Here is a 16,186-nt window from a genome sequence, read left to right on the forward strand (position 1 = left end):
TCTTCTGTCAGAGCAAGAAATAGTTGACAGCAGCGTACTACAGGGGGTGCTCAAAGTACATGACAGACAAGTAAATGTGTCTGTGCTCTATTCTAATGTGACTGTATTATAATCATTATAATGGTACATAACCTAATAAACTATAGGCTATAGTTTAGTGTCTACATCATATGCCTAATTGCCATAGCCCTTCTAGCAATGATGTCCCACATAGTATAACCTCTTCATCACTAGGCCTATTTCTGTTTCTTCTGAAAAATGACCTATCCAAAGTGAATAGAGTATATCTCCCCAATCTAATAGTGGCACCAAAAGAAAGATAATACCTGTGAGATTGTTGTGCAAGTGAATCATTCAACTTGGATACTACTTGGTTAAAGCGAATAAAGCTAGAATACAGCATAAGTGAAACTTTAGATGACAGTAGAATTTTGAGAACCCATTGTACACTTGTGACACTTGACCCATCTAACGGTGGCTATGGTCTATATTAATCCTATCCAAGAATGCACTTCTCACTAAGATGCAAGGATGGCTATATAGAGTATAGCCATGGCTCGAGAGTTGCAGTAATGCAAAATCCTAAATAAAACGTAAATAGGCTTTTCGTTTTGCCTTGACTCGCATTAGAAACACTCTAGCCCTTTCAAACACATCAATGTTGCCCCATAATGATAATTAATTTCAGGATTAATTTCTCAACAATGACACATTGGGATGTGAGGTCACAATTTACAAGCCCTATACACATCATTGTAACTAACCAGTGACATGTAAGTCACTTAAAGTCTGTACATTTAGTATGCATTTTCTTTAATGAAATTAAGGGACACAGAGAACATGAATTCTGGCATCTATTTAAATCTACATAAAAAAACATACATTTAGGATATTACAACTACTCATTAGTTATGTACAAATCAAACTAGAACCTAAAAAATATGTTGTCATTATATTTTATTCTGAATCGTTACAAAAAAAATATAATATCTCAAAAGAATAATACTTTTATATAGAAACTCTAAATGGTGCTGGAATGGTGCACACGCAAGCACACACCCACACACACACACACACACACACACACACACACACACACACACACACACACACAGTCTTTCAATCTGACAGCATTCTTAATCAGTGTAATGCATTCGAGGAATCCCACACATTCACAGTATTTATGAAATAAATATATTTTAAATATTCTGAGATCTATAGCTTGCTATTCAATCATGCCTTATAATGGAAGCTGCCCGACTGTATAAGGTATATTATTTTGGTTTAGTAAACATGCGGTTATATTTATAAATATATATATTTATAAGCAGTAGATACATCTTTTGGCATGTTATTTTGGATCTATGGGTGAACCATCCTGTTTTAGTAATGCCATAACTTGTCTTATGTTTAGTTCAGTTCCTGATCCAAGAGATATTTATTATTTAACTGACACTTGTATCCAAAGTTACATGCAGTGTTTAATTTTTTAGATGCATACCATTTTTGATAGACTTTGGATATTGGGGTTTGAAGAACCTTTGCATGTGAGCTATAGTCATTGGCTGAAGCCATAAAACATAATCCCTACTTTCATATTTATTAACTTTGCATCTCATGCAAGATAATATAAAACAGTACAACTTTTTTATTCTCTTAGGCTCGGGAGCATTTTTCTACAAGCATGGAATTTGACTGCAGCATTGTCATTGATTGTGAGAACCAGAATATATCTCATATGCAAGGTTGGAAAACGTGTTCATATCGAAACCTCATGGTTTATAACCTAAAAATCTCTTTCAAAAGCGCAGTGCGTCTTTCCATTCTGTCAGTATGAACAACATGCACACAAACAGAGTCAAGGAAACTTCTGTTTCATGGGAAGGTCTCTCTCACACACACACACACACACACACACACACACACACACACACACACACACACACACACACACACACACACACACACACACACACACACACACACACACACACACACACACACACACACACACACACACACAGGAAGAGGAAAACCACAGAGGTCAGCCTAAACTCAAACCCCCATCTCCTTCCCTTCTAAGCAGTCTAGATTTCATTCACATATTCACACACGTTTTTTGTTCACATTAAAATCAAGGGATGCATCCGACTGCATCAGACAAAAAGGTTGGTATCAATTCAACTCAACCATGACCACCAGAGGCTTCCAATTTAGAAATAGCGGGTCAGGTATGTAGTTGTACTACAGCGCCAAGGAACAAATACGCCCTCTGGTGGTCAGAACACGGAAGTGGCAGTCCATGCCTGCATCTAACTTTTATACATATATTGATCATTTAAATCTCCCTTCTTATATCATCATGGTGTTCAGATCTTCCATATATTTCCCCCTAGCCCTGGCAGAATACCAGCCATACGCAGAACTCCATACCACCTGGGTCACGGCGTGGTTGAAGGAGCGGTGCCAAACTGTCCCTGGTTCTGGGATCGGACGGCACTGGACACAGTCACACGCTGGTGCCCTTGTCCTTGAGCATGGTGACCCTGCGCAGCAGCCGGCGGGTGCTCTGGCGGTAGCGCGGCTGGGTGAAGTAGAAGAGGATGGGGTCCAGCACGCTGTTCATGCTGGCGAAGGGCCGCGTGCACTTGTACACCACGGAGAAGAGGTTGCGCGTGGCGCAGGGCGCGCCGGGCAGCGTGCGCACCAGCAGGTACAGTGTCTTGGTGAGGTGGAAGGGCAGGAAGCTGACGGCGAACACCACCACCACCACCACGATCATGCGCACCGCCTTGTCCCGCTTCTCGCTCGCCGCCGCCGAGCCCGACACGCCCTGGTAGGCGGCGGGCCGGCAGAGGAGCAGGGCCATGCGGCAGTAGCACGCCGTCACGGCCAGGAAGGGCAGCACGAAGCCCAGGCAGGTGAGCGCCATGCCGTAGGGGTAGTAGTCGAGGGAGCGGTCGGGCCGGCTCATGTCGTAGCACACGGTGCGGTTCCTCTGGGTGCCCGTGGCGGCGAAGTGGAAGGTGGGGGCGCAGAGGATGGCCACCACCAGCCACACCCCGAAGCAGACGATCCAGGCCAGCCGCCGGCCGCCCTCCTTGTGCCAGCTGGCCAGGGGGTGGCAGATGCCCACGTACCTCTGCAGGCTGATGCAGGTGAGGAAGAAGATGCTCCCGTGCATGTTGCTACGGAGGACCGAAAGGTGGAAGCAAGTTAGTACATATGGTTCTCTGCTCAATGAATTACGTAACACAATGGATGAACAACACTGTCTTAATATGTATGAGCGTGTCTTAATAAACCTGACCCCGGTCATTAAGCAATAACATAGAACAAGCCATAGTTAGAACACACTACAGCGGTTGTGATAATCACGCATCATGTGTGTAAACAAAAAGGCTGAAAAAAGACTAGGGCAGGGAAAGTTAGATCGAGGAAGTACTTCAAAGTATTGAGGGTTTGGTTGATGCTTTTGCTTTGTGACTCAGCCTGGTGTGTAATCATGCTAATCATAAGACATCAAGTATTAATACTAACAACACTAGCACATACATCATGCTAAAAATGAGAATCGCCTTCCACCACCAAGTATGTACATTAAGAGCTCATAGGAAAGATGAATAAAAAAAGAAATATCAGGATGTTGACCTTGAGCAAAACCTACAAAGAAGCACGTTAAAAACCCTCACCTGTAGAACTGGAAGCGGACCATTTTGCAGGCAAGCTCACCAAAGGGCCAATAGTCATGGCTGGCATAGTTGTATATCAGCAGAGGAAGTGACATCACGTACAGGAAGTCTGCCATGGCCAGGTTGAGCATGTAGATGTTGTTGCGTGACAGGTTGGGGCGCAGCCTCCATATCTTCAGAATGACGGCCGAGTTCAGAGGCAGGCCGATGAGGAAGACGAGGCTGTAGACGGCAGGAAGAAGGATGCGCTTGAAGTCCTCCTTGTAGGTGCACCGCGGGCTGCTCGGCCGACTGACGTTGCTGTCGACCGACGCCAGGCCCTCCAACGCAGAGGACACTGTGGGCTCCAGCTCCAGACCCAGGTAGAAGCTGGAGAAGGGAAGGAGACCCAGGAAGGAGGACTCCGTGGATAGGTGTGTGGTGGTGGGCATGGTGGTTCCTTTCACATTCTGGAGGAAGTCCGGGAGGGCAGGAGGGCGGGTAGGAGATACAATGTGATTCAGTGGTTACTAAACAGAGAAAATCATTATTGGTGGCATAATATAAATTGATAGGATACATTTAATAGGAAAAACCTGAATTAAATAACGGGCTGGACTTATCATAGTTAATTCAAGGGCCCACAATAATAACTAACTCACAAGCAAACAGATTGCTCTAGTTTTAAGCAACAGACCTGAATCTTAAAATGATTGAATATTCAAACTGGACTGTCAGATCATAACCTGATCATCATGGTCAGGAAGATGAATAGGAAGCGATTGAAGGCTGATACTCAGTGGCTGACACTGCCCAGGGTTTCTCAGTTAACTACAAGAATATACCCAGAAACTAGTGTAGAACCTGCCTTTACCATAAAAAAACATCAATGAACAAGAAGTCATGAAAAGCATCAGGTCAGTCAAACTTTCATGACCAAAATATATTTTTGGGATGGATACAACTATGCTAAAAGACCTTTGTTCAGAACTAGCTCATCCAATTACTTCTATCATTTACCTCTCCTCAGTCCGTTCTCAAATGCCTTGAAATTTTCTTTTGTCCAATATTCAAATCTGTTGACCCACTTTCCATATGTAATTTAAGGCCAATCAGCATTTACCTGACGGTATCCAAAGCTGCTGAGAAACGGGTAGCTGATCAGATCATTTTCCATCTTAAAACTGCTCTGCGCACCAGCCGATGCAGTTTTCACGCTAATTCTTTATTTTTCTCAGTTGATCTTTTGAAACCTTCAGTCAGAAAGCTCTCCTTGCTAAGCTATCCCTAAATCCTTTCAATGGTGCAGTGAAATTGGTGGAATCGTGCATTATTAAATGGTCTCAATCAGTTGCCATAAATAATCATCAATCCAAGTCACTGCAGTTGCCTACGGGTTTCCCGTAATGATCTATTCTTGGGCCACTCCTATTTAGTAAACACATAACTGACCATCAATCTGTTTGTTCTGAAGTTGAAACCCTACTGTACACAGACAACACTGTTATACTTGTACTTGGCAGAACCAAAGCAGATGTTGCTTGCGAATAAGCTCACAAGTTTAATGGCTGGTCAAAGAATGGCTTTAAAAGTGCCGCCTCCAAATACTGTGTCTAAAACAGTTAGCTGTTTAAGACACGTGTTGTAGTGCAAAACCATTTGAACCACTAATGAACCTTGCAGAAGCAACTGAAGGTTGTGAGCCAATTCAAATATCTTGGGGTGTGAATTGACTCTAATCTCTCCTTTAAATCACATGTTAAAATAATGTAAAAGGTTCAGGATTAATCTTGCAGGTATTCGATTCATTACTCTCATTTCTACAAAGGCTGCCATTATTTTTCTCCCTTCTATGATTTTCACTCATCGGAACTAATGTTTAAAAAACTTCACTGGCCAACCATCGTCGCTGAAACCACTTGAATCTCTATAAACCAAGGGTATCAATCCAGGCACTTCCATTTCTGCCCAATCCTTACAAATATGCGAGATGTTAAGTTGGGATCATCTTATGAAAATGCAAACCTGTGCTTGATATTGTCACCCATGACTTAGATCTTTAGCCTGGTATGTCACAGGTTCAAGAGAGTGGAATAATCTAGACTAAATGTATAGATCTTAAAGTTATCAATCAAAACAACAGTTGCTTATTCCATACACATGTTTTATAAGTAGTTTTTCTGCATATGTTTGTCTATATTTTTTATGCGTTAACAATCATTCTATGTGTATATGCTTTTACTGTTTTTAACACCTGTGTGTCCTTTTCCAATGTTGAAGCCGCATGCTTTGCTATTGCTACAATGTATTTTGTGAAGACTTTTTTAACACATTGGCCTTTTAACAAAAATTCTGGCGTTATTAAACCATGTGTATTTATTATTTTTTCCCTGTCACTGGACCCCTGAGGTACATACAATAATTACAGCGTGGTTTCTGCCAGTGCACTACTTAGGTTTCACATCCAGTGAAGCATTCATTCCAGCCAGCTCTGCTCACATTTCGCAGAGTGTTCAACCAATTGTTGATTATCACATGAATGTCTTCAGTACAAATGTCTGGAATCAATGCATCCAGCCTCCTCCTCAGAGCTTACTGTGTCTGAGTAGTAGTCTTGGAATATTTACGCACACATCGGCATGCACGCACACACAAACATGCACAGGCCCGCACACAGACTGCAATCGCTACATCCTTTGCTACAAATCCTTTTTTTCATGTTATCATCCGTGGGTTGTTACAGATTTGATTTCACAATTGATTTCAACACAGACATGCCGCGTGTGTGTGGGTGTATGTCTGACGTTAGAACCGTGTGTCGTGTGTGCGTATGCCGACTGTTGGCAAACAGTGACTCACAATTTAATTTCACAATTGAGGTGTGTGTCTGTTTGCGGTTGCCAGCAATCCAAAATCTATTAGGTTACGTCAGGGAAGGGAGAAGGTAGTTAAAAACAAGTACACGATGAGTGTGTGGCTCTTACTTTTGTTCAAACTCGATGAAAGTACAATGAAAGTGGTCACTCTCTACTCAGAAGAAGGTCAGTCATTGATAATGCCATGACATGTACTACCTAGATGCAAGCTAGGTCAGACTAGCTCATCAGCTAACCCTGTGCAATTCAGACCTAGTTTGATATAGTGTTATCTTCACAGCTAAAGGTCAGGACAAGTCAGCACTCGCTTGAAGCTAACTCAATGCATTGTAAAGTTGTGACAAGGTCACCGACAAAAGGTACCTCAATATGGAAAATGCTGCCATTGATCCCATGCTAGGCGAGTGCTCTTCCATTTGGCTGATTCCCCCGGTGCAGCTCTCGTCCACTGAGTAGTAAGGTTACCAGATATAAGTGTTAACCCATCTCCAACACACATGACTCACACAAACATACTCTCACACAAGCACTGGGCTCTCCAACAGTAAGTACGGAAAGTGTCCCCAGCCTATAAATAACGCATGATGAGCAGCAATATTGCACAACATAACAGATATGATAGACACAGCTCTTCTTCGGAGTATTTACCTTCTGTGAACACACTGTTCCACTTCCAGGATGTCAGAAATCAGATACATACCTACAATATCTTGGAATGTAACAAAACCTAAAATCCTACATTAACCACAATAGGTGGCACCGCGGTCTAGACCGATGAACAGCAATACGCCCGTGTGGAGTTAGAATTAAATCATGCAGGTCCAACTTGGGTGTAAACACTTCATTCTCGGCTTGAAAATCCCTGCAGGGGACTAGGCACGCCGGGATGTAACGTTAGGAGACAGGACACTGTTTGAACACGTCGTTTCCCGATCCCTGCCAGACTGTGGTTGGTTGCACCTAGGTTACACACAGCTGCCTAACTTCACCAAGTGAGAGAGATCCATGGAATCAAAACCAGAAGAGGTGCTTAATCCATCTCAATTGTTTTTGGTCTAGCTGGTTTGAGCTATTCATGAAAAGAATGGTATGGCGTAATGGCGAAATTTTGATATCTTACCCATCCCCTGTAGGACCTCGTCACACGCATGCACACACTTATACATTAATACATACAGACCCATGCACTCAAGAACACTGATTGTAGAGACAGATTGTATTTCTGTCACACACACACACACACACACACACACACACACACACACACACACACACACACACACACACACACACACACACACACACACACACACACACACACACACACACACACACACACACACACACACACACACACACACACACACACACACACATCCTGTTCACATCCGGAACAGGATCTATAAGCAAATAGAAAAAAAATTCTAAAAGCAAAGAAACTCTGAATGGTGAGTTATCCTTTTCTGTGTAATTTTATCAACGATGCCTGGAAATATTACTCCAATATGTCTCTACTGAGAAAAATAACACATAAAGATATGCCTTCTAATGGAAATCAGTGCACATAATAACAAGTAAAAACACACAGAACAATGGTATCCATTTGCATCCACATTGAACACGGATTTACACACACACACACACACACACACACACACACACACACACACACACACACACACACACACACACACACACACACACACACACACACACACACACACACACACACACACACACACACACACACAGGCAATGTGTCATATTGAATGTGAAAATTGATTTGATGGCTGTTAACTCAGTAGGCATTTTCATCCCAGAAATACGAATACATCTGGAGACAAACGCAAACCTGAAAAAAGTCGAAGTAATATCTCACTGCCACTTAACGAAATAGAAAACATGACAACCATGGAGAACTTGTGATTGATAATATCCGCCAAGACCAGCAGCTAGGTGAAATAAGACCATCAACTACGGCTGCACCGTAAATAGAAAGACTTGGCTGAACCGCATGGCCAAACTAGATGATATGACTTAAAGTGTAATTCTGGCGAAAATTTAACCCAGAGACTTTTTCAGGATGAGGACCCATAAAATAAGCCCTCCAGACACTTTTCATAATCGTGTATAGAACTTGCCAAGAGCAATGTAACAGCCCAAATGGCTTCCATGTTATTGGCTAGGGGCACAGCGAACGCTTCCAAAACAATATCATGGAGGTGCAAAATAATTGAATATAAAAATCTCCCCTCTTGATACTTGACTGTTTTAAATTTGTCGGCGCCTCTATTATATTATTTATTTATTTATTATTTATTTATGGTACCCGGTAATCGACTTGTGTGGACTTCCTGGAAACATGGACCTACCGGTAGGGCGAAAAAGACCCTGGGATCAATTTTCGCCAGAATTACACTTTAACACGTACAGTAAACACCCTTCTGTTTATATGCTGAACATCCTCAGTTTGTGTCCGTTGGGAAAAGGCTTTAAAAGGGCATTAAAGCAGAGCACATCTCTATTCGTTTAGCTAGAATTAGCACACAAATAGTATTCTGGCAAGAGTAAAATACTTCTTGATAAATATTAGTTGTAAGCCTATTTCTTCTTCTGACCTTTTTAATTTGAAGCATAAACCCTGATAACGTCAATGTTGAAATCTGAAAATAACTAATGTCACCGGACCGTCTCAGTGGCTCCACCCCGGCATGTAGCCTCCCAGGTTAGATTCCCACCTACCTATGGTCCTTTGCTAAATGTCATGTCCCTTCTTCTCCAACCCGCTATCCTGTCTGTCTTCACTTTCCTGTCCATAAAGGCACAAAAAAAAAATATATATAAATAAAAAACGAATGTTGCAGTATATTGCACCTATATTGTTCAGGAGAACTGTCAACTGTTAAAGCACAGGTGTAGAAGGTTTGCTTCCTTTTACGTCTGGCTAAGTGTGACTCATAGGTCAGTCGAGTCCTTACAGGATAGCTCTGACAAGACCATTGACTAATTCAAAACCAGGTGGAGAATGCAGGAATTGATCCGGATACCTCTTGCATGCTAAGCAAGTGCTCTACCATTGGAGCTAATTCCCTTGGTTTTGCCTTCTCCCGCTGAGGAGTAAGCTTACCTATGGTGTTATGTATTGCACATACATCATAACATTTTGGGTAGTGTCACAAATCAGATCTCTGATTAATAATACAAAGTCTGATAGCGGACTAGCTGAAATCTGAGTGAACGAGGCAAGGCATTTCACTTTCTTCAGCTGCATATTTGTTTAAGCTAATCCAGTTGCTGGAGGGGGGGATCTGAAGCGTTTGATTGGCCAACGGCAAGTACAAACAGCCGTGGTAAACTCCTCCAGTTGAGAAGACGAGGCATCCTGTCCGGACACCACATTATTGAAAGAAGGGTCAAACCAACCGCGTGTGGACTGGCCACTTTAGAAATACAATTATTAAATCCCCTTCTGAAAGCTTCAGCAAATGACTTTCTTGTCGGCCAAATATCTCTGTAGCGCAACAGGAAACAGTGCGGTTTTTGGATTCCGGGCCACGCTATCACCATATCCCCACAGAAGTTATGCTATAACAAATTAGGACTTCTATATTTTCAGATATTATTAACATGTTTTGCTAAATATTTTATCTCCCTTTGCTTTGATACATACCGCTCTCAATGTTAATTTTGTTCGGTGTAATCTGCCTTCACCACACATCTGTGTCAAAGGTTTTAACAAGAATTACATTTTCATTCAGTATTCCCAAATTCACACCATGGTGTCGCGCTCTCAGAAGTATGCATCAGTGAAAGTCATATCATTTTTGTCAACAATGTCAACGCTCACATTTGACATGGCTAATGTCAATATTAATAGTTATCAATAATCACTCCTAAAGAAGTCTGTCCCGGTGTTTTTCTTAATTTGCTTGGCACAGGATAGCCTTCTTGCAGGATAAACAACATATCTTGTTGCTGAACTCTCTAACTATAACTATAAGAAACACTCATCCTTGATGATGTTGATGCAAAAACATGTTGACCAAACAGGAGATGTATGCGTCGTGTAGGAATATCTTTTGTTGCATTACCAAAGCCTCCAGAAGCTCAAAGCAGCAGTTAGCCAAGGCCTGCGGCCAATGTTGTCATCTGTTTGCATTCCAAAGGGGAAGTGAATGTGGCTTAAACCACGCAGATGGTTCCAAAGAGGATTTAGCCATTGAACTTGAATTTCTATTAGCCAGATATTTATCGCTATTCCCCAACAGTAATAAGTTTCTACTGAAGCATAGCTGTGCCTCCATTTTTCACACATATTAGCTTTAAATGTTCCAAATCTTTTACGGAAGCCTAACTAATGTGTGATGGATGGAAACCACACTGAAGTTGGAGAGGGGTGTGTGGCCTATAGTGGCTCTGCCTCAGCTCTTTACAATAGGCCCTCTCACAGGGGGGTGGCTGGTCAAGGTCTGACTCCAAAGTACATCAAATAAAAGTACAGTCTATTTATATACAAAAATGATTAAGGTGCTTAAGATGCTTAATACCTTTTTATTTAAAAAATATATATTTTAAAGAGATGGAGGAATGCCAGGGAATTAGAGAGAGAGAGAGAGAGAGAGAGAGAGAGAGAGAGAGAGAGAGAGAGAGAGAGAGAGAGAGAGAGAGAGAGAGAGAGAGAGAGAGAGAGAGATGGGCAAGGGATAGGGATGACAGGAAAGGGAGAGGGGGACTAAAGGGCTGATTATGCTCCCACGTTCACGCAACGCAAGCAGGTTACGGACCCCTTACGTCCTTGCAGACCCTCGCTGCGTCCACCGCAAGGGCCTGACGTGCGCCTCCCAAAAATTGTAACCATCTGTCAAGGCGATGCAGCAGCAAGGGCTCTGATTGGTCTGCTAACTAAAACCCGACGCAGAACCATAGAGGTTCACGACTGCGTCGAAGCGTCTGCATGATCAATCAGCCCTTGAGGGTGAGGGGATTGAGAGAGGGGAATATTGTACTATTGCTGCATAAGGTCTGTAACCAGGACAATTGTGTTTTTTCTTTACTTAGGCTCTTTGTGGCAGAACAAAAGCAAATGCATTACTCCAAAAACACTAATCCATATGCCATGCATTGAAAACGGGAGACGTTTTGAATGCCCAAGACATTGAAGGAATTAGAACCTAGTTTACCAACTCAAGACCTTGTAAAATGTGCAACTTACCCTGCCATGGTGTCTGCCCTGTCGCAGCAGTAAGTCAAGGTATACAGTGTATCATACACAGAGCTAGGGTTGATCAGAGGTGAAACGTTATAAATAGGTTTACATTTTGTGTCACAAAGACATACCAAAGAATAACCAAAGATATGTTAAAGGCGTACAGTATCTGCAACAATCCTTTAGATTAAAAAATATTTATTTCAACAAATATGCTCCTGAAAAGAAAAATCATACAACCCTGCATTTGGTTGAATACAGGTCTAGCGGTTATGCTTGAATATTCATGGCATGAAGTGGAAGCCTTCAGTTCATGCTATAAACATCACAACCGACATATCAGTGGTTAATTTATATCATTGGCAGTTATAAGTGAGGACCAATCTTCTAATAGCTCGGCTGCTATCGTATTGTTTTACACATTGTTACAAAGGTTAAAGCAAAGAAATGTATTTATATAAGTATCCATTTAAGCAGGTCTAGCTTTATTTATTTTTGTATTTTTCTTTATGACTTTAGTTTCCTTTCTGATGGTCAAATATCAGTCCCCGATTGACATACCAGTGGATCTCCTCCAGCGTTTTCGTCCAACCATATTCTGCATGCCTTCCCCAAAGTTTTACATACCGACTTCCTCAGTGTAGATTCTATGAAGCACATTTTAAACATTTTCATTTTAAAGCCTTGCTTAGAAACAGTGGCACATAGGCTACAGCACAACACTATCCATGTTATTTTATTTTAAGACCTTTGGGTTTTCCGGTTAATAAATCCCTTTGACTTACACGCTGATCGTGCAAATGTTATTTCCTCAGGTTGTCAGAGTGTCTTCATGTGATCTAGATATATCTCCAAATAATTCGATATATTTTTGTATTGCAGTGCAAATTGGAATAACTATTATATGTGGGGGGGGGGGGGGGACAATGACGAGTGGCTTTTTTTTTTTTACAATTACACATTACAAATGCAATCAACTTACCTCAAGAAGCAGTAAGTGGGCTTACAGTAAACAGCAGTCTCTCGATGCGTGGGTGACTCTGTCATGCCAAGCAACAGGCGACCAGTCTCCAGCCTACCCGTCTCCCGGCTACCTGTCTCTCGTAGGCCTACCTGTCTCACGCGATCCGTCACTGACGAAATAGCCTACTAAAGATTCAGGCGTGTATTAAGCAGCGTTTGTTGCGGAAACATGCGATAAGTCAGTCTGCTAGAACACGAGGAGTCGTTTCTCGTCGCTAGCACATAGCAGAAGTGATATCCCCTTTCAGGACCTAGCCCGGTCTGAACTTGGGGAGGGGGAGGCGCGCTGTTCAGTAGCTCGCACGCGGATAAATGTCTAAAATATTCCTAAAAGAAGAACAACAACAATACTTTCAGAGTAAAAAAAATGACTGCGAGTTCCGTGCACTGTCTAGTGCACTGAATCAAGAAGACAACCCCCTCAAGATCACGTTCGCTCAATCTATGTCTGTATCTGGCACACCCCTGGCGAAGGCTACACGTGTGAGTTGTTCGTTCGGCGTATTATTGTTGCCAACTAGCGGTTGGAAACAAAATGAAAATGTTGCTAAAATTGGAACGATGTCGAAGTCTGCCAGAAGTTGGCGATACCTGTTATGCGCGCTTGCGCGTGCTGATGCAGGATTGGAGTGGTGGTCACAAATCAATACGATGTGCCAAATGTAGTCAGTGCACCACCTTTCAACCATTCAAGAAGATTTATCACAGGCAGAAAGAAGTAGAGAAGGATAAAGAGAAAAGAGAGAGAGAGAGAGAGAGAGAGAGAGAGAGAGAGAGAGAGAGAGAGAGAGAGAGAGAGAGAGAGAGAGAGAGAATGGATGATGAATTACAATTACCAATTCTGTTTTCAATCAAATTCATGAAAAGATGAGGGATGTAGTGATTGGCATGACCTCTATGCTGTGGTGAACTGTAGACATTGTTTTACGTGTTTGATTCTGCGTGTGTGTGTGTGTGTGTGTGTGTGTGTGTGTGTGTGTGTGTGTGTGTGTGTGTGTGTGTGTGTGTGTGTGTGTGTGTGTGTGTGTGTGTGTGTGTGTGTCGTCCTAGAATCTCGTTGGACTTGAGAATCTAATTCACAAAGGAGCTATTCCAGTCAAAATAATGACAATAAAATATGTGCATTTTACGTGGTTTTATTGTGTTGTCGCATTGTTTACGCCATGATCAATGGCGCACCACGGTCAATGGCGCTAAACCGGAGTGCGTCTTGCGTTTCATGGCCTTTTAAGGTCTCTTCATAAAATCCGGCAATGTGACGGTTGTGACCCTCATGTCGGGAACAACGACCCTCATTTCGAGCTCGTGGACAACTTTGTGAGAATTTTGCAACTCAACCAGACCCTTATCTACAACAAACATCCGAAAGCAGTTACAGTAGGCCTATACCACAAATCCAACCCAAAGTCAAACAGAACCAAATACCAAGCAAACTGAAACAAATATTAGACGGTGTGTTATAAAAACAAGCTTGACATAAATATTGTTTATTTTCTGCTGAACTACAGTCTTAGCCGTCGTAGGCTGAGTTGAATCTTTCCAACAGCGCTGAAAACACATGCAACAGGATATGGGAGCAGGAGGCAATATAACTATCACAATCGCAGGCTAGTTAATAGTACATATTTTCGGCTGTTAGCAGTTATCAATCAATAAACACACCTGGCATGTGGGTGGGCGCACGCACGCACACACACACACACACACACACACACACACACACACACACACACACACACACACACACACACACACACACACACACACACACACACACACACACACACACACACACACACAGAGTTTGGTGTAAGAGACAGCTGTAAGATGCTTGGTTTATTGTCTGTGCATATCTTTTTATATTATAATGGCTTGCATTTTGGGATCTTAACTTCCCTACATAGGCTCATAACAACAAGCTTGCCCCCCCTACCCCCTAATTGCAGAGTCACACATAATTATTACAGAATTGCTTTTTCAACGGTATTGTACGTAGGCCTGAATTGCGACTGTTTGAACAAAGTTAGGCATCAGTAACACAACATCTTTTCATCACTTCAGTGTAGAGGGAGGGATAGGGACTTGGATGTGTAGAAGTTCAGTTTTCTCCAGGTCTGTTTTTTATTTGTCTTGGATCCACGTGATCATGTACTGACTTCTATATTTTCGTGTTCAGACTCATCATTAGACGGTTATATTGAGATCAGGTTCTACTGCTTATCGAAGGTTTCCAATTAACTGGTCTGGATTGAAATAATGCTTGAACTATGCAAAGGACAAAGGATAAATAAAAGACAAACAAACACATAATGAATCAACATAGCACTTGGGACACAACAGTTAAAGGGGTAGTTCGGAATTTTGGACATAGGGCCTGATTCCGAAGTGAGCATTGGTATTCTATATCACTGGAGACAGTTTTCAACACATTTCATTCAGTCCTTCTAGTTGCAGAGTTCGCTCGTGCTAGGCTAGCGCACGTCAACGGGCAATGCTAGCCTGCTATTAAAAACAGTCTTACCCACTCCACAGTACAACCGAGGTAAATCAATTATAACGCCAGACTATAGATTGAAATGTCTGTGTTGATAGAATAATGTTAGAAATAAAACTAACCTTGCATCGCATGAATCATCGAGGGACTACTTTCTCAGCAGAAGCGGAATTCTACTATGCGCTGGTTAGGTTTGTAACCGAATCACGACAGAAGAACGTAAACAGAGAAGCGTGGGACAGAAGCGCAATTGAACGACTAGGCAACATGATGGTTGAGTGTGCTTTTAGAAATTGTAGAAATAAACGGTACAGATGGGCACCACAAAGTTTCCACCAATTTCCAGTGCGAGATCCAGAAAGGACTCAACTGTGGCTTGTTGCTGCTGGCTTTGACATCAAAACACCGGCTCGTTCATGTACGGTTCGTTGGATACAACACATTCCTCATAATCGTTTTCAAAAGCAGATGCATCGCTAACTCCTCCAAACGTGGCCATATCTTGTTAATTTAATACGCTTGTAGAATTCCTTCGTTAAAGGTTGGGTACGCGATTTGCGAAACGCCAGCAGATTTTGAAAATACACAACTCAAATGGTCCTACCCCCTCCCCTTCAACGCTGACTCTGACTCCACCCATTCCAAGTACCAGGACGCGCAATCATGCACGAGCGCGAACAGAGATGCGCGAGAGCGAGCCAGGCTAGCGTAGGTTTTCGTTTAACAACATGGCACTACATTCAGCTGTAAATTGCACCCAGTACCGCGGGAAGTAGGGGTTTTGGGGGTGCTGCAACACCCCCTGTCCGAGGCCCTGTCTTATCACAGAAAACGATCATTTCTAAAAACCAAAGTGGAGATTTCTGAAAACGCCGGTTATGTGTTGTCGTATCAACGGGGAGAAACGGGATTTTAG

The 16,186-nt window shown here is 42.5% G+C and overlaps 1 protein-coding gene across 6 annotated transcripts; it reads right to left on the reverse strand.

The window, feature by feature from the left end:
* Positions 1–642: 642 nt before the first annotated feature.
* Positions 643–13,290, reverse strand: LOC130406272 (P2Y purinoceptor 3-like). 6 transcript variants are annotated; one of them, XM_056611756.1, is made up of 4 exons: positions 12,736–13,290; positions 9,290–9,356; positions 3,693–4,141; positions 643–3,188 (listed from the first exon to the last, which is right to left on the reverse strand). In XM_056611756.1, the coding sequence occupies exons 3-4, from the start codon at positions 4,121–4,123 to the stop codon at positions 2,510–2,512; spliced, it is 1,110 nt and encodes a 369-aa protein (XP_056467731.1). In that variant the 5' UTR covers positions 4,124–4,141; positions 9,290–9,356; positions 12,736–13,290; the 3' UTR covers positions 643–2,509. The 6 variants fall into 6 exon arrangements, with proteins under 6 accessions (XP_056467731.1, XP_056467729.1, XP_056467730.1 ...); XM_056611754.1 differs by lacking the exon at positions 9,290–9,356 and adding an exon at positions 12,315–12,400; XM_056611755.1 differs by lacking the exons at positions 9,290–9,356; positions 12,736–13,290 and adding exons at positions 6,911–6,995; positions 7,196–7,736.
* Between the last annotated feature and the right edge of the window lie 2,896 nt (positions 13,291–16,186).

This window comes from Gadus chalcogrammus, chromosome 16, assembly GCF_026213295.1.
Source record: "Gadus chalcogrammus isolate NIFS_2021 chromosome 16, NIFS_Gcha_1.0, whole genome shotgun sequence".
Classification (NCBI taxonomy): Eukaryota; Metazoa; Chordata; class Actinopteri; order Gadiformes; family Gadidae; genus Gadus; species Gadus chalcogrammus.